Genomic DNA, 19262 nt, shown 5'->3' with positions numbered 1-19262 from the left:
AACCTCCCCGCTCACAACAGCCTTCAAGTGTGAGCACAGAACATACGAACCTCCCCAATCGTATCCTCACACGAGAGCATCATAGTATGAACCTCCCCGCTCATATTATCACGTGTTCACCACCAGCCATGAACCTACCCGCTCATGACACAATCAAGCATCTCTTAGTCCAAGTCCACATCTCAACACATTAAAATGAAATTAAGAAAAACACACTACCATATACAAGATACACACTCAAGCTAGTCTTAGGGATTTCAATGCTTCCACGAACCTTCCCACTCATGGTCCAACTCTACGAACCTCCCCGCTCGCAGCAACTCTCAAGTGTGATCACGGAACATACGACCCTCCCCACTCATATCCTCACACGAGAGTATCATTAATATGAACCTCCTCGCTCATATTAATCACGCATTCCAACACCAACCACGAACCTACCCATTCGTGATACGGTCAAGCATATCCCAGACCAGACCTAACACAACAAGTCATGCAGAACACGTCATAAACGTACCTGGCTACTTGCACTATCGCCTGGCGCAACTTAAATTTACAACATCACAACTCATATGCATCATTCAAGTATAAGCAAACATCTATCCCTTTATAAATTCATATAAAACCATCAAAACAGAGTGTTATACCCAACACAATCAAGGATAAGCAAACAATATATAAACCAGAAATAACATATAACCATTCCTCCAAAATATCGCACGGACAATAAAATACTAATAATGATTATAATAAAAATAACAAAAACAACAACAATAATAATAATAATATTATTATTATTATAAATCGAAACAATAAAAATAAAAATAATAATGAAAATGCAAATAATAATAAAATAAAAAGAAACAATAATAATAAAACAATAATACTAATAAGATAAAATAATAATAATGATAAAGCAATAATAATGATAATAAAATCATAAATAAAATAAAACAATGATAAAAATAAAAATAATAATAATATAATAATAATAATAATAATAATCATCGTAATAACAATAAAAATAATAAAAATAATAATAGTAATAATAATAATATAAATCACAATAATAATAATTATTATAATACTAATAATAATAGTAAAATAAAATAATAAATAATAAATAATAAGAATAATAATAATAATAATAACAATAATAAATTGTAATAATAATAGTAATAATAATAATATTATTATTAAAATAAAATAAAATAAATAATAATAATAAGAATAATTTATAAGGATAATAATAATAATAATAATAGTAATAGTAAAATAAATTAATAATAATAATAATAATAATGATAAGATAATAATAACAATAATAATAGTAAAGTAAAATAATAATAATAATAATAATAATAATAATAATAATAATAATAATAATAATAATAATGGTAATAGTAATAATATTAATAATCGTAATAATCATAATAAATGTGTCGCATTTAGAAGAAAAACTATAAACATCATGTAAAGTCAAAAAGTAGAATCATAATAATCACCGTAGTGATGAGGTCACAAAGAGAACTATACAATGGAAACCACAAGCACATGCATACTTTCTCTAAAATCACATACAACAAATATCACGAGGTTAAACGATAAAAGAATTTGGTTAAGGAGAAGACTTTCATGCATCAATATATAACGCAACTGCAGATAATATCATTTAAACAAGGAATGACAGCTCCCCTAACCTGATTTCCCTTGCTCAAGCTTGCAAAATTTCCTAGAGTTACTTTTGTTCCGCAAAGGCGTCCACTCAAGAGCACGCACCAGCATTTCTTAGCCACGTTTACGCACTCAGAATACACTCTCCACATCTCCTCACCCTTTCGTAGTCTCTAAAATCTACTCTTCTATCTAAAAAATGATCTTAACTACCATAATTAGGATTAATGGCATACAAAAACGAAAATTAAATAAAAGGACTTTAATGTTCATTCAAAGACCATTACATTATGGTTTCTTAACCTTCCACTTCTCTCTATCAGAGCTAGGGTTTTCAGACCATTCTCCCTCATGCCCCCAAAGATTCGGGCAAAAAAGAACCTATTTCACGTCCCCAAGATTCAAAACCACAACCACACAATTTTGAAGCAAGTGCACCAACCAATTCAATCAACTCGTGTTTCGTGATAATTCCTATACATATAAGATTATAATATCATTCATCACGTTCCAATATTTTATTAAAAATAATAAACAATCAAATTAACATACAATTAACATACACATGACTCAAATTCAAATCCTCTCAACGCAATCAAGTACTCTTAACCACTTGAGCTAATACTATTCTTGTCTTCTCTCTCCACATTAATTAACTTAATGATTTCTGTCGTCGCATTTATTAAATAAATAATTATTTATTTATTTAATTTTCTTGGGTCTTACAAAGTTTTCCATGTCAAACCGTGATAACGCTTCTTGAGCATAATTCCTTTGACATATAAAAATTCCACCCAAGTTTTGCATAACTTCAATATCAAGGAAATATTGCATTTTCCCTAAATCTGACATATTAAATTCTGACATCATAGATCTTCTAAATTCATCACACAAACTCACATCATTTCTAGTGTATATCAAATCATTTACTTAAAGACTAATAATTAAAAGTCTACCTCTGTCCTTTGATTTTGTTAACAATGTATGTTCACAAAGACATCTATCAAAACCAGTTTTGAACAAAATAAGCATCTATCTTGTTAAACCATGCTCTCGGTGCTTGTATAAGGCCATAAAGTACCTTTTTAATTTGTACATTTTATCATCTTTTGCTTTTCTCACAAAACCATTGGGTTGCTACACATAAATCTCCAATTAAAGTTCACTATGAAGGACGACACTATTTGTGACGTCCCGACTACTATATTAAATAATTATTATTTGATAAAAGGATGAATTTAATTTTTTTTTGTACAATAAGATTTTCCTTGAGAGGACACTAACAATAATATAACTTCATATCCATATATATATATATATATATATATATATATATATATATATATATATATATATATATATATATCAATAGTTTACATCTTTATAACTATTCATGAAATATTACAAAAATATGTATTTGTATAATATTAAGAGTTTTACATCAGAATAGAAGATTATCTATATTTTTAATATCTCCTCAAGATATTAATATAAATTATTCACGAGTCAATCTTCAGAAGATCTACCAATAATATCATGAACAACTCTCATTGAGTAGGTTCTTCTTCTACTCATGCAACAGGTACATATGAAAGAAAAATATGGAAGGATTGAGGTCCTTATAAGCCTTAAATATCAATCTTAATAAACTCAACAAACAACATAAACACCAGGGGGCTAGAATTAGACCTACAATCACAAAACTTGATCTTGTTTTACCAGAAATATGGATCCATATTCCACTTCTGATGATCCATTATGAACATCTAAAGTTACTTTGGGAAGTGATTAGGTAGTCGAGTATTTCTCATGAAACATTGTTACAATCATAATTATTTCTTTCTCGAGAATATTAGCCATTTATAGGCACATAAAAGAGATATATACTCACTACCTAACCTTGGCGATGCCGAGCAAGTATTAGATAGTCCCAAGTTTGGCCTATGAATATTCTAGTTCAGGGCACTATTCTGAACTATCCAGATACTCACCTACTTGGTAAAATTTCCTTAGACCCCGCCATGGTCCCTGCCTTTCATCTCGCAGTGTACTAAATTATGACTTCGCAAATACAAACACTCTGACACTAGTTTTATCTCAACTTATTGAAACAAGACTTAACTCTTACTTAAAAGACATACTCTAGGATATTTTCAAAAGTCATAAAATGTGATGACTATCAAATCATGTCATTGTATAAACTATACACAAAGAATATAAAATAACAATAAAATGTACATGTAATTTTTTTCTATCCAAGATCACTAAATAAAATAATATTTACTTTTACTTTATTTTTATTATTATTTTTAATTATAAAATAATGATAAAATAAGAATCAAAGCAAGAACTTTAAATAAATAACTAGGTAAGAATTAGAATGTTATAAACAAATATAATAACAAAAATATAAATTAAACAAGACTAGTGCATAACTAGAGATATATTAAATGAAATAAATAAATAAGATCAGTGTGTAACTAGAGATAAATTAAATGAAATAAATAAACAGGACCAGTACATAACTGGAGATTAAATAAAATAAATAAACATGATCAATACATAACTAGATGTAAATTAAATAAAATAAATAAACAACATCAATGCATAACTGGAAATAGATTAAATAAAATAAATAAACAACATCAGTGCATAACTGGAGATAAATAAAATAAAATAAATAAACATGATCAGTGCATAATTGGAGAAAAATTAAATCAAATAAATAAACAAGACTAGTGCGTAACTGGAGATAAATTAAATAAAATAAATAAACAGAACCATTGCATAACTAGAGATAAATTAAATCAATTAAATAAATAGGACTTGTAGATAACTGGAGATTAAATAAAATAAATAAACAGGATCAGTGCATAACTGAAGATCGACTAAATAATATAAATATAAGAGGATAATAAATGAAAATAAGTTAAATGGAAGTAAATAGAATAATATATGATTCAAAATAAATAAAAGATTAATATAGCACCCATGAGTTTATCAAGATTAATATAAAAATAGCTTAACCTCACCCCCTCTTACCTTATCAGTTGGAGGGACACACTAGTAATACTTCTAGAAGACCAAAATCTCTTTCAAATCTTTTACTCCAACTTTTTCTCTCTATTTCTCTCGCTTCCCTTATTTCTTTCTCACATAACTAACCTTTCCCTTCATTCTTTCTACATTTTTCTCTTTCATTCCATCATTTTTCTCTTTCATTCCATCCTTTTATAAGCAAACCATGTGCACCTTTAATTAATGAAAAGATTCTCTAAAGAGATAAGCTTCATGCCTTCTCTTTTTTTTTTCTTACTGTAATCACCCTTCCCTTATTTGTTTTGTTTTGTTTTTTCCTATCACATTCACACATACTTAGGTTCAAAGTGATAATTGCATGCATTAAATGCAATCTTATCACTTCTTATTCTTATGTTCCCATATTCTTATCTTCTTCTTTTTACTTATTTATTTATTTTATTTATCTTTTTTATCTCTTAGATTTAAGATTAAAGGATTCCTTTATTTTTGTATTTTTATAACCTACATATCTATATATTAGTAACTTATCTTTTTGATAATATATATATATATATATATATATATATGTGTTATTGTTTTCACTTATTATTATTTTTATTCTACTTATTTTTAATGTTTTTTAAAAACTACTTAATTTCTTTCTTAATGTTCAAACTATATCTAGATAAAATATGAAACATTAAAAATAGAAGATTTTCTAAATCTTATTTTTAAAGATGAGGATAAAATAAATAATATAGTTATTTAAAAGTAGGGATGTTACACTATTCACATCTAGCTTGAAAAAATTCCAGCTACATTGTGCTGATATAGCCAATATCATACGAATGGTGTTGAGCTTGGCCACAGGAGCAAAGATTTTTGTGTAATCTAGTCCATGTTGTTGAATATACCCTTTTTTCTACTAGCATGGCTTTGAACCTATCTACTTCTCCAGTCTCTTTACATTTGGTTTTAAAGATGCATTTAACTCTAATAAGCTTTATTCCTCTTGGCAGATCATTCAGCTCCCAAGTTGTGTTCTTCTCTATTGATTCCATCTCTTTAGTCATTGCATTTCTCTAGTTCTCACTCTTAATAACTTCCTCAAATGAGATTAGATCATCCTCGGTGACCATCACTACATTTAAGCCATCATCATTATCTGATAGACCTTCCCTTTTTTCGTAATCTATCATCCAAATTGGTTCTCTCATGTTCCTTCTTACCGTCTCTGCAACTAAAGTCTCATAATTAACACTATGAGGAGTGTTAGGATAAAAATCAATACGTGTAGATATGTTCTCGGCATTCTGATTTTTGTTCTCAATTTCTTAAGCACTAGTACTCTCCACAACATCCTCCTCAAAATGTTCTTCAAAGTCTCACTTACATACTCTTCATTATCTTCCCACTCTAAGATCTCTGGTTGATGTTCTTCCATATTTTGCTTCAAATTCCAACCTTTTCGTTCCTCAAAAACCACATGTTTGCTGATTAAAACCCTTTTATTGACAGAGTCAAACAACTAATATGCTTTTGATTCATCACTTACTCCTATGAGAACACATTTCTTGCTTTTGTCATTCAGTTTTACTCGATGTTGATATGAGATATGGACATGAGCCAAACATCCAAATAATCTAAAGTAATCAACATTTGGCTTTTCTCCACTCCATGCTTCTTCAAGAGTTGTCCTATACAATTGTTGTAGGACTCGTGTTGATAACGTTAGGCACGGGATTCGGTCTCCACATATGTATCTCGTATGCTTCCTTCCCAATGCGGGGAAGTGCTCGTATATCCAAACCTGTATCAAATAAAATTTCATTTAAATATTTTGATATAAAAGAAAAAACAAGTAAAATATTGAACAAAATGTAATATAAAAGGGTACCTTTAGAAGAGGTAGATATCCAACTAATTGCTTTGTATTTGCAAAGCTGGCATCTCCTAGCTGCTCATATAAGTACACAAGAGCAGCAACTCCTCAAGCATATCTACGACATGTAGGGATATCTCTAAATAGCTCGAGGTAATGGGTACGAACATAGGTGGCACTTTTATTAGCAAATATCGTGCACCCTACAAGGTGCAAAAAATATGCATGTGCAACAAACTCCCATAGCTCGTTATCACAACAGCTATCATACAACTCTCTCAACCAGCTAAGTTTGACCTGTCCACCCTGACTTTGATTCAACTCATCGTAAGTAATGGCCCGATCAACACCAAGAAGACTCGTCAAAATCTCAAATGAATCTTCATATTCAAGATTTTCAATGGAGCAAAACTTTCTAGTGATGGGAAGATGAAGGAGCGACCAGACATCATCTAAAGAGATGGTCATCTCACCAATTGGTAAATGAAAAGTATTATTCTCGAGATGCCATCTCTCCACGAAACCCAATATTAACCCAATATCGGGATATTCATATAAAATATCGCATAAAGGCGATAATCCAGAAGCTACCACAAAACAGAGAATAGAAAGGTGGGGAGGTCCTAAATTTTTCACTTTTTAATATGGGAGACTACTTTCACAACTCGATCCTAACAAAAAAGAAACATAAAACAATAAAAATACATAACAACAATAAAATAAAACATTTATAAAAAGGCTTAAATATACATTTGGTCCCTATTTTTATTATTTTTATTCAATTTGGTCTTTATTTTCGTTTTGTGTTCAATGAGGTCCTCATTTTCGTCAAATTGTGGTCAATTTGGTCATTTTCCCTAACATTTACGTTTTTGAACCGTACAGCCACGTGTCAACTCCTGTTTTTTATTTAATTTTTTTTTATTTAATTTTTTTAATTTTTTAGTTTCGAAACAATTATCCACGTGTCAAGTCACAATTATGCCACGTGTAAATGCTAGTGTCACGTGTTAGTTTGTGGTTGTATTATTATTTTTTTTGTTCAATTTAGTCCCTATATTCGTTATTTTTGTTCAATTCAGTTCTTATATTCGTTATTTTTGTTTAATTTAGTACCAAACTTTGTTAAAATAAAACCATTTAATTTTTAAAATTAACATTATTATTAGTTTTTTTTAAATTCAATTATAAATTATAATATTTAATTATAAATTGAATATAATTGTTAGATTCAATTGTTAAATAGAATACAATTATTTAAATATTATGAAAATATAATTATTAAAATTTTTAAAAAATATATTAACATTTGTTAAATTCACATTTAAATTTAAAATATTTAATATTTTTATTGCATTTTAGATATTAAAATCTAAAATATTATATATTTAAATGTTAATTTTACAAATATTAGTTTACTTTTCTAAAATATTTTGAATATTTAAAATATTTTTATATATCAATTTTAAAATTATTTTAGAATAAAAATATTAAAAACAAAACTAATAATTATATTCTTATAATATTTTAAATAATTATATTCTATTTAGAAATTAAATATAAGAATTTTATTCAATTTATAATTAAATTAAATAATTTATAATTGAATTTAAAAAATAATAAATTCAAATGTCAATTTTAGAAAAAATATTAATATAATTTGTGAAAAAGATATTAATTTTAGTGTCAATTTGGAAGGGACATAATTGATTTATTTTAAGAAAAATTGAGACTAAATTGAACAAAAATAACGAATATAGGAATTAAATTGAACAAAAATAATAATACTACCACAAACTGACACGTGGCACTAGCATTGACACGTAGCACAATTGTGACTTAAAACGTGAACAATTTTTTTGAAATTAAAAAAATTTAAAAAAAATTTTAAAAAAGAATTAAGAAAAAAATTTAAAAAACCAGGAGCTGACACGTGGCATGTACTGTTCAAAAACGTTAACTATTTAAACACCATTAGTGAAAAGAAACAAATTGATCACAATTTGACGAAAATGAGGACCTAATTGAACACAAAACGAAAATAGGGACCAAATTGAATAAAAACAACAAAAATAGGGACCAAATGTATATTTAAGCCTTATAAAAACTTCTTACTAACCTGATCATCCCATATGATCCGTGCAACATGATCCTAGTACCGAGTCAATAAAGATGTATCAGACAGACCACTTGAAAATCCTGCACCATCGTTATCAATCCCATGATCCTCGTCGTGAGGAACATCGGAAACCTCATGCTCAACAACATCATCCTGAACAACATGAGCCTTGTGCTGACCCCTTCTACGAGCTGAAGCGGTCGGTCTCCTCCGTGCAGCACCCTGTGCAGAACTCTCGGGTGCATCATGTGAATCGCGTCTAGATAAATTTCCTTGTGTCCTAACCATATCTATAATTCAAAGTTTCAAACATCACAATCAAACATAAATTATAAAACAAGTAGGGTATAGGCAGGCAGGAGATTTCTGGTTTGAACAAGACTATCGACAATGACAGGGACCTTCTCAACAACACTATTCAGAATTTCAAGGAATGATCCTTAGTGTCGCCAACTTATTCCTTGGCTTTGTTTGATTTTAGAGTCAAAGTTGGGTCAATTATGAGACATAAAATGTGCATCAATACAGTAGATAAGCATGCGCCAGGTGGTGGTCGGGGCCTTCAAACTTTCATATAATCAAAAATATTCCAACCATTTAACTCTGCATAATCTCAATATATACCTCATTTCTTTAATTTAAATATTGTTTTCTGTAACTCAAACTCACAATTATTGAAACTGAAAAAAGAAAAAAAAACATTGAAACTAAAAAAAAATAGGAAACGGATGTCGAGATCCGTTTCGCAATTTCCTGAAATGGATGTCGACATCCGTTTCACCAAAAAACAAAAACATTTTACGAAACGGATCTCAAAATCCGTTTCATAATTTAACGAAACGGATCTCGACATCCGTTTCATAGAAAAAAATCAAAACAGATCTCGACATCCGTTTCATAGTTTTACGAAACGGATCTCAACATCCATTTCAATAAAAAAACCAAAAAAAAAAATACGAAACGAATGTCGAAATCTGTTTCATAAATTCCTGAAACGGATATCGACATTCGTTTCACAAAAAAAGATTAAAAAAATAAAGGAAACGGATCTCGACATCCGCTGTAGAGTTCTTTGAAGCAGATGTCGACATCTGTTATGGCAAAGCTCAGTGAAAAATAAAAGGGGTATTCAGATTATAAGGGTTGCAGATTAAAGCAATTAAAACATTGATGGATGGCACACATGGCATACAACATACAACACCATTCAGATTGTATCATCAATCATGAAAAACCAAAGAAAATATGAATGAGAAAACCTTAACTAGGAATGATGTTTGGATGATATTTGAATGCAAAGTGAAGGCAAAAAAAGGGCCTGTTGCTGCTCCTCGTTGGTTGCTTGTTGCTACCTCAAATCTGCTCCAAGTGAAGGTAAACACAAATTGGCAAAAGTGAAGGCAAAAAGGGATGACTCGTCTTTTAAATGGGTCAAATTCACTCACGTGAGTTGGAGGTGCATGGCTGTAGAGAAAAGCATATGCCTTTTTTGGGGTGCAGGGTTTTTAATTTTTTACTTTTTCTTAATTACTTTTTTACTGTAGGGGGCAATGTGGGAAATAAAGAAAGTATTGGGGTACCGGAGAAGAGGTTGGGGTGCAGGGAGAAGCGCCCTCATACACACCAAATGTAAGTTGTAATTTACCAATCAAGCCTTGCATTCAAAGGGTCTAGCGTACACGATGGCCCAACAATACATCCATACAACGTTGTAATTGTTTCTGTCTCTTTTTCTTTATGCACCCCCATTACAATATAGTGATGAAGATGAACTTTTAAAATTCTAACAATTTTAGAAAATGAATTACAAAATATATTAAAATGTTTCTAAATAAAATTTTTAAAAAGCTCTCTAAAAAATATACTTCAGAATAAAGACTTCCAATATTAACCAAAATATATAATTAATAATTGTTTTTCAATTGATAATTCCAAAATGCTCTACAATAAAATAATCTCATTAAATAATAACATTTTTAGAAAAAATTGAAATGATTTAATTAATTTTTAAGTACCTTATAAAAATTTTGTTGTATTGAATGTTTAATTTTACCATCAATGATAGTTGTCACTTTAATCTTCTAGTCTTCAACTCCTTTATTAATTTTGGATATTTCCTCTAACTTGCTCTTGGAGAGAGAGGAAACAAATTGATTGATGAGTTAGAGGAGATTAAGGGAGGTGATATAATATTGAAGAGTCAATGAATTATTGATTTTCTTTAAAACTTTTATCTTTTAAATTAAATATAAGAAATGATGATTCATAACATGTGATTAAATGCAACATTAATATTAAATATTAAATGTTACTTATTGAGAATTAGAAAGTAATTAAGAGATCTTACTTATTTTTTCCAATAAAAAAATACACTTGTTATATGATGAGATATATGAATTGTGATAAAAAAAAAGTTTTCTATTTGTGAGAACTTTTAGAGTTATAAATTATAAAACCCAAATTTGATCTTATTAAAATAACGATTAACTTCGTTACTTATCACTCAAATTTTAATATTATTTTTTTAGTGTGACGTTACTATTTGTTCCTAAACTAAATATCAAAACTACTTCATTTTTTCACATGAAGAAGGTAGAGATGATTGATGAGTTGAAAGTGAAAAAAACATAAATAATGGTCACGTCATTACGGTGAATGACTTAAGTATTGAGTTTTGTTTTAAAAATGAATTAACAATTAATAAATACCCAATAATACATTATTTTAAAAGTAGATCTAAAATGGATTAATTAAAAAAATAAATATTAATACATTATTTTCATTTTAAGAAAATAAAAATAAAAATATTCTAAAAATATATTATTTTCTTTTTATTTTAAATATAAAATTTTTATTATTACTAAATATTGCTGAAATTTTATACGTATTTTTGAATGTTAAAAACTTCTATATTTATTTAGTCATGTTGCAATCATAAAGCATGATTTCTGATAGGAATTGAAAGTAAGTTGAAAGTTCTACCTTTGTTAAAGACGAGGAAGATATAAGGAAATATATCCATAAATATTATTCTCTTACCTTTGGTTTGATTAGACGACGGATTTCAACCATTTCAAGAAATTGAAATATATAATATTTAAATTATTTATAATTGAATTTTTTTTATTTCTTAGATAAAATAATTAAAATATTTTATATTTTAATTTTTTTGTTTTGATAAAGTAATTTAATTTCCATTTTTAGTCAATTAAACTCCACACTTGAATCCAAGTGTTTTGATAAAGCAATTTCATCATGGGTGGTAATACGGGTCGAACCGATCCGTTTAGGTCCAACCCGCATTTTGCTAGCCCGCTTATTTTTTTTTTAAATTCTTATAATAAAACTTTCAATATTCAAAAAATTGAGAAACTTTAGAAATTCACAAAATTATTAAAGCAAAGACTTTGGGAAGTTGGATGATAATTTGATAATTAAACATTTTTATCATATTCATATTCGTACTTTGACATACAAGATGTATTATTCAAATTTTAGTACATTAAAAAATACATAAAATTGTCTTTCCCAATCATATAAGAATTTAGAACGTTAATACAAGAGTCCAGAAAAAAAAAGTAATTGATATACATAAGTGCAAGTTTTTTTTTTATGCGGGCTTGCGGGCTGTAGGCTTCAGCGAGCCAGGCCACTATGGGCCTACGGGTTTACTGTCCTGGCTCGCCCCATGTTATTTTTGCGGGCCTACGGGCCGACCTGATGGGCCAGACCTGTATTGCCACCCCTAAATTTCATTTCTATTTTAAGCCAAACATAACTCCACCCTTGAACCCGAGTTGAGTTAGCTTGATCTTTGATCAGGGAAAACTCGTCTTGACTTCATCCCAGGCTGACTTAAATCGATATTCAATCCGCACAGGCTTGGCTCGACCTTCGGTCTAGGCCAACTCGGCTTGACCTTCCGGGCGATGTCGAGATGATTTAGCCTGAGTTGAAGGTCAATGTGAGCTAGCTTTTCCGACTTGTGGAATTTTTCATTTTGTCCAATGAGGAATTTCACAACTTGTGGAATTTCAATTTTCTTCTTTTTTGAGTGAATTTCAAATTCTATTATTTTAGTTTTTTGAAATACCTTCTTATAATTATTCAATTTCAATTTTCTCATCCAACAAGTCATTTTACTTCAAAGAATTTCAAATTCTTCAAATAAATGAATTAACCTCTTAAATTTTCTCATCCAAACACAACATTAAGGTTTTTGGTTGAAAGCGGATGTCTTATTCTCTTATATGAGTTTGTTTATGACTTATTGTGTCAAATCTCATTAGTGGTGACGTGAACAAGTATTATGATGTGATGTAGTAAGGAATCTTAAAGTTTGAGGAATCTTTGTATCAAAAGGCTTCCTAATTAGAAAAATGTGTTTCGTTATAGAACGAAAATACAAAGGAAGGGTTACCACTAACATATTTGAGCTTAAAATAAATGAAAAGACTTACTTAAGAGGAAAATTGTTAAAATTTCAAAACTGAAATAGAAGTATCACATTAGTAAAAAAAATGAGTAGAACTAACGATATACAAGTAGAAAACTATAAATTTATTTCTTAAGATTTTAGATTGAATGTAATATCATGATATTTTATATGAACTTATTCATGACTAAGTAGTACCAAATATCTTTGGTACCCCTCTCTCTCTCAAAGAACCCAACAACACCACTCCTCAATATTTACAAATGTTATTAGCATAATAATGTTTGATTAGTATTTAGTAATTCATTTATTTTAAAATTGAAAGAGTAGAATTTAAATAAATTTATTTAGTTTTTGAGAAAAATATATTGAAATATATAAGAATAAGAAAGTCTGAATTAATGGCATACCACGTGTCAATCTGTGACTTTTCTGATTTTTTTAATTTTGTTTTTTGCAAAAAATTTTGTTGCCACATGTCAAGTCTTTATTGTGACATGTGGCAAGGCAATGTCATGTGTCAATGTCGTCAAGTGTCATTGTCTTGATTTCAATTTAGTACCTATATATGTCTCTTTGATTCAATTTAATCCCCATATATGCCTCTTTGATTCAATTTAGTCCCTATATATATATATATATATATATATATATATATATCTTATATTTATCTCAATTTTTTTAATAATTAAAAATTTATTAATCCATATTAAATTAAGTACCAATATTTGTATTAAAATTTAGTGATGAAAGAAATTGTGAGATCCAAGAAATTCATAAAAATTAATAATTAATAGAGTATAAGAAATGAGGGGTTGAGACTACCATAAGAGAGTTCTTTGATAAATCCTAGACAAAGAACATGAATTAGTTTGGTGGTTGTGCATGAACTTGGTAGTTGGGAGGTCATGGGTTTGAACCTTGGGTTAAAGGAAAGGGATTTTATCTATATTTTGTTTTTGCCAAGTGATGGAAAATCTGAAAAACTATAGGAATTCCATGAGAAAACAGAGGGGCGTCAGTTTAGGTGCACTAAACAAGAGTAATGGTTATAAAACTTAAAAAAATAAATTTAATTCGTTTTCTCTTTTAATTTATTAAATTGGGCTGAGTTTGGGAGGGGGAAAGGAGTGTGTGAGAAGGCCAAGAGTGAAAGTGAGTGATAGCAAAGGAAAACAGAGAAGAGATTGGGAATTTTCGTGCTCTAGGGGGAGTGAGTGAGGGTTGAAGGAATTGAAGAAGATACCTATAGAGGGGGCCTTGGACAACAACCACAATTCATTAAATTTCAATTGGAGCGAGGATCAGAGGTAAGGGGAGCTGTTCATGTTTGTTAATCGTATTTTTACTGTTCTGGAATGATTCTGTGGCTTGACAGTTGCATGTTTATCGTTTTCGCGTTGAAATTGTAAATTCTGGAAAAATTACCCGAACCGCCTGGCGGCTAAGAGTGTTCCGCCAGGCGACGCAACATTTTATAGTGTTATCTGGGTTCTGTGATGAATCGCCTGGCGGCCATGGTGGACCCGCCAGGCGGCACGCACTGGAGCTGCACAATTTGACCTGTTTTTATTGTTTTTGGAATATGCTTGGACTGTTGCACTTGTATGATATAGGTAATACGTCATTGATGTGATTAGGAATTGGTGTATGAGAATCTGATGGGTATGGAGTTGGGTGCAAACCCATGATACCTATGGAGTGCGTGTGATTGCTATTGTGCTATGTGTAAAGCGGCAATATGATAATAAGAAGCTTTAAATCAATTTGTATAAAAATCGAATAGTGCGTGTTGATTGTATGGAATACATGAATTGAATCTGAGCTGAGGGATTTAATTGGGAAACACTAGGGATAATAGATTTTGCAGAGGCGAGGGAACCTGAATAGGTTCTGGAAAACACTGATACACCGCCCGGCGGTACCTGGTGTACCGCCAGGCGATTTTGGGCAGCCAGCAGCGGTTGGCATGACCAGTGGGATTGGAGTGTGCAGTGGAGAATCACAAATTTAAGTATGGGTGTTGGGGAAAATGATTTTGAATTTAAAATGGGGGTACTTGGGTGGTGTGAGAGTTATCTAGTGGGATGGGTTGATGCATGTACTATATTATGGGGATTTGAGATACTTAGATGAGTATCCTGGCAGGACTGTTTTGGTGCCATTGTATGCGTGTCCAAAATGCTAATATGAAGTTGTGTTTCTATGAATTTGTATGATACATTGATAATGGTTAAAGTGTCATAGTAAGTTGATGTAGAGCATGTAAATATTTTGGGTGGTGAGTATCATTATAAACTATCTGTTGGGAATGTAGGATATGAAAGCAGTGTCCTTGTAAAGTAATGAGGTAAGGCTGATTATGGTATGAGGGCATAGTACCGCATGTATAAGCTGGGGACTGATTTGTGTATGTTTAACTTCCAGTGTTCATGAATGAGTGTTTACTTGGTTGAATGCTTGTGAGTTGGATGAGTTGATGATTGTAGAATCGTAAATATTGGTAACTAGATCTGGATGTGAAACTGAATGTTTGCATGTGTTTGGAAATCCCTGAATGTGCTAAACCAGTAGAAGAGAAACTCCACTGGTGTGACGCCTGGCGGTAGAAAGAGCTCCGCCAGGCGGTAAGCCACGTGACAGAGAGGATTGTGAGGACAGGCGCCCGGCGGTAGAAATACACCGCCAGGCGGCCTGAAGCGGGTTTCGCCTAGCGGTCTCGGGTGAGGCGCCAGGCGGGAGTGCAGTGGTAAGGGTTCTTTGCAGATGGATTTGCAGAGACGTTTTCTTTCCTTTTCTCAGAAGCTTGGTTAGGGATATGCTGGATTAGTTACGAGCGGGGAGGTTCGTAACGGAGATTGAGATGCGTGATTGATGCGGGCGGGGAGGTCCGTATCTGTTGTACTCTTGTGTGGGGATACGAGCGGGGAGGTTCGTGTGTTTCGTGCTCACACTTGAGGCTACTATGAGCGGGGAGGTTCATAGTAGGTGTTCACGCATGTTGGACTACGAGCGGGCAGGTTCGTAGAGTTGGACTACGGGCGGGGAGGTCCGTAGAGTTGGACCACGAGCGGGCAGGTTCGTGGGAGCATGATAATCCCTAAGGACCAAGGTTGTGTATGGATCTTTCTCATATAGGTTATGAGGTTGGAGTATAATGTTATAGGAAAGTAATTAACCTAAAATTGACTAAGTGGGAATGGGTGAGGGTCATTTCTTATTATTTATTGTTTGTATTATTTTTCTTTTCAGCTCACCCTTGCTTGTTTGTGTGTTTGTGTTTGGCGATGATCACGTGACTTGTTACGTGGGAGCAGATGTGAATTCAGGTGATCATGCTGATGCTTAGCAACTGAGCGGGGCTACCGATGGGGGATTTACTTTATGCTATGCTCTCCTACTTTTTGTAATAGACTTTATGATGTTTTATCCGTTATGAACTTGTAATAAAGATGAGACAATACGAATGGATTATAGCGAGACAAGTTTGAAATTTCCCGCGCTTGGGAATTTATTGAAATGACTGATTTTCTTAAAGTATATTTTATGAAAAATCAATTTTATCTAGTAATATCCCTCTGGGGTGTTACATTTGGTATCAGAGCATATGATTTCAAAATGATTTGTGGGCCTTGGGGAAGTGAACTTATTGCGATTGTGAGATTAGTGTAAATTGACTAAATTGTAAGAGTGTTAAGATATGTGTTATTGCATGGTGTGTATTGCTGATGCATTTTCAAAGGTAACTTATAATGGTGTATGATACCTATGTACCAGAAACTAGGAAATGGCTGGTGGAAGAGGTAGAAGAATTGGTGCCAATAACTCAGCTGATGAAATTGCCCATGTTATTCACCGACTGGTTGACGCTATGCAGCCGCAACAGGTGGTGCTACCACAGCCTGCGCCACGACCTGTCAGCATGGACGATTTCATGAGGCACAAACCTGCCAAATTCAATGGCAAGACTACTCCTGATGACGCAGATGCGTGGATCAGGGAGTGCGAGAAGATATTCCGTGTACTAGGCTGCTCAGATGAACAGAAACTGGCCTATGCCACCTTTCTCTTGGTGAGTGATGCAGAATATTGGTGGGCTGGCATGCAGCAACAGATGGGAACTAGGGAGGAGGAAGTGAGCTGGGGGAACTTCAAAAAGAGATTTCTGGAAAAGTATTTTCCAGATAGTGCTAAACATGAGAGGGAGGCTGAGTTCTTGACCTTACAGTAGGGCAATATGACTGTACAGGCTTACGTTAACCGATTTGAATATCTGGCGCGGTTTTACTCACAGAATATCACAGAGGAATGGCGCTGTCGAAAATTTGAGAGGGGTCTACGACATGAACTGCTCAGGGTTCTGGTGCCACTCAGGATCCGAGAGTTTCCTCTCTTAGTGGAACAAGCGAAAAGTGTGGAACAGTTAGAGATGGGGCCTAGTCGAGTAGCCAGACCGCAGAGAAATGTTGTGGAGGCTAGACAACAGAAGAAGCCCTATGATCGGCCTCAGACGTCGTCACACGGGTTGAAGTGTTTCCAGTGTGGGGGAGCACATTTAAAAAGAGACTGCCCCAGACTTACTCGTAATGCAAGGAGTAGTAGAGGATGGCGGAAGTGTTATGTTTGTGATCAACCTGGCCACTTTGCGGACAGGTGCCCCAACAAGAAAACGGTCGCAGAGCCACGACCGCAATTGCCTTCTACAGAGAGGCCAAGAGCAGCAGGAAGAGTGTTTGCGCTGACTAGCGCCGAGGCAAATCGATCAGGTAATCTTATACAAGATACGTGTGTAATGATGGGTCAGAATGTATGGGTGCTTTTTGATTCGGGAGCTTCACATTCTTTTATTTCCAGTGCATGTGTGGGGAGGTTGGGATTAGAGGTTCATGACTTGGGGTGCGAGCTAGTAGTCTCGACACCGATGTCTGGGCAAGTTACAACAAGTACTAGTTGTGATGGATGCTCGATCGAAGTGGCGGGCCGTAGGTTCAAGGTGAACCTAATCTGCTTGCCGTTGGAGGATTTAGATGTGATATTAGGGATGGACTGGCTGTCCAATCACCATGTGGTAATGGATTGTGGACGGCGCAAATTGATGTTCCCAGAAACTGAAGGGGTAAAATTGATTTCATCTCAAGAAGCTATGAAAGAATTGAGGGAAGGAGCTACCTGTTTCATGATGATAGCTCAGCCAGATAAAAAGAGTAGTGAAGAGCAGATCCGTAACATATCTGTGGTGGCTGATTTTGCGGATGTGTTTCCTGACGAAGTTCCTGGATTACCCCCAAGCAGGGATGTGGATTTCACCATCGACCTCATCCCTGGGGCAGGTCCGGTGTCTGTCGCTCCTTACAGGATGGCGCTAGCTGAATTAACTGAACTCAAGAAGCAGATAGAAGATCTGTTAGGGAAGAAATTCATCAGGCCAAGTGCATCACCATGGGGAGCCCCAGTACTACTGGTTAAGAAGAAAGACGGGAGTTCCAGACTATGCGTCGACTATCGTCAGTTAAACAAACTTACAATTAAGAACAAGTACCCGTTACCGCGGATAGATGATCTGTTGGATCAGCTGCGAGGGGCTGGGGTGTTCTCAAAGATTGACTTGAGATCTGGGTATCATCAGATTTTGGTCAAGCCTGAGGACATACAAAAGACGGCATTCCGGTCTCGTTATGGACATTATGAATATGTCGTGATGCCGTTTGGGGTGACAAATGCTCCAGCGGTATTCATGTATTATATGAATCGGATATTCCGACAGTGTCTGGATAAGTTTGTTGTCGTGTTTATCGATGACATCCTCATTTACTCCAGAGATCGGGATGAACACGCTGAGCATCTGAGAGTGGTGTTGGAAATACTCAGGAAACATCAATTATATGGGAAATTATCAAAATGTGAGTTCTGGTTGAGCGAGGTCCAATTTCTTGGACATGTAATCTCGGCTCATGGTATCGCAGTCGACCCTGCAAAAATAGAAGCCGTGTTGAAATGGGAACGGCCGCAGACGGTGACAGAGGTAAGGAGTTTTCTTGGATTGGCCGGGTACTACCGGCGATTTATAGAAGGGTTCTCCAAAATGGTAAGTCCTTTAACGCAACTCACGCGAAAGGACAAACCTTTCTCAT

The 19262-nt window shown here is 33.1% G+C and overlaps 1 protein-coding gene across 1 annotated transcript; it reads left to right on the top strand.

Moving 5' to 3' along the window:
* Window positions 1–16918: 16918 nt before the first annotated feature.
* LOC114165161 lies at window positions 16919–17362 on the top strand. Its single transcript, XM_028049824.1, has one exon. It carries the CDS (start codon window positions 16919–16921, stop codon window positions 17360–17362), a length of 444 nt encoding a protein of 147 aa, XP_027905625.1.
* Window positions 17363–19262: the final 1900 nt, after the last annotated feature.

This window comes from Vigna unguiculata, chromosome 10, assembly GCF_004118075.2.
Source record: "Vigna unguiculata cultivar IT97K-499-35 chromosome 10, ASM411807v1, whole genome shotgun sequence".
Taxonomy (NCBI): domain Eukaryota; kingdom Viridiplantae; phylum Streptophyta; class Magnoliopsida; order Fabales; family Fabaceae; genus Vigna; species Vigna unguiculata.
This window is presented reverse-complemented; position numbering and strand designations above follow the sequence as displayed.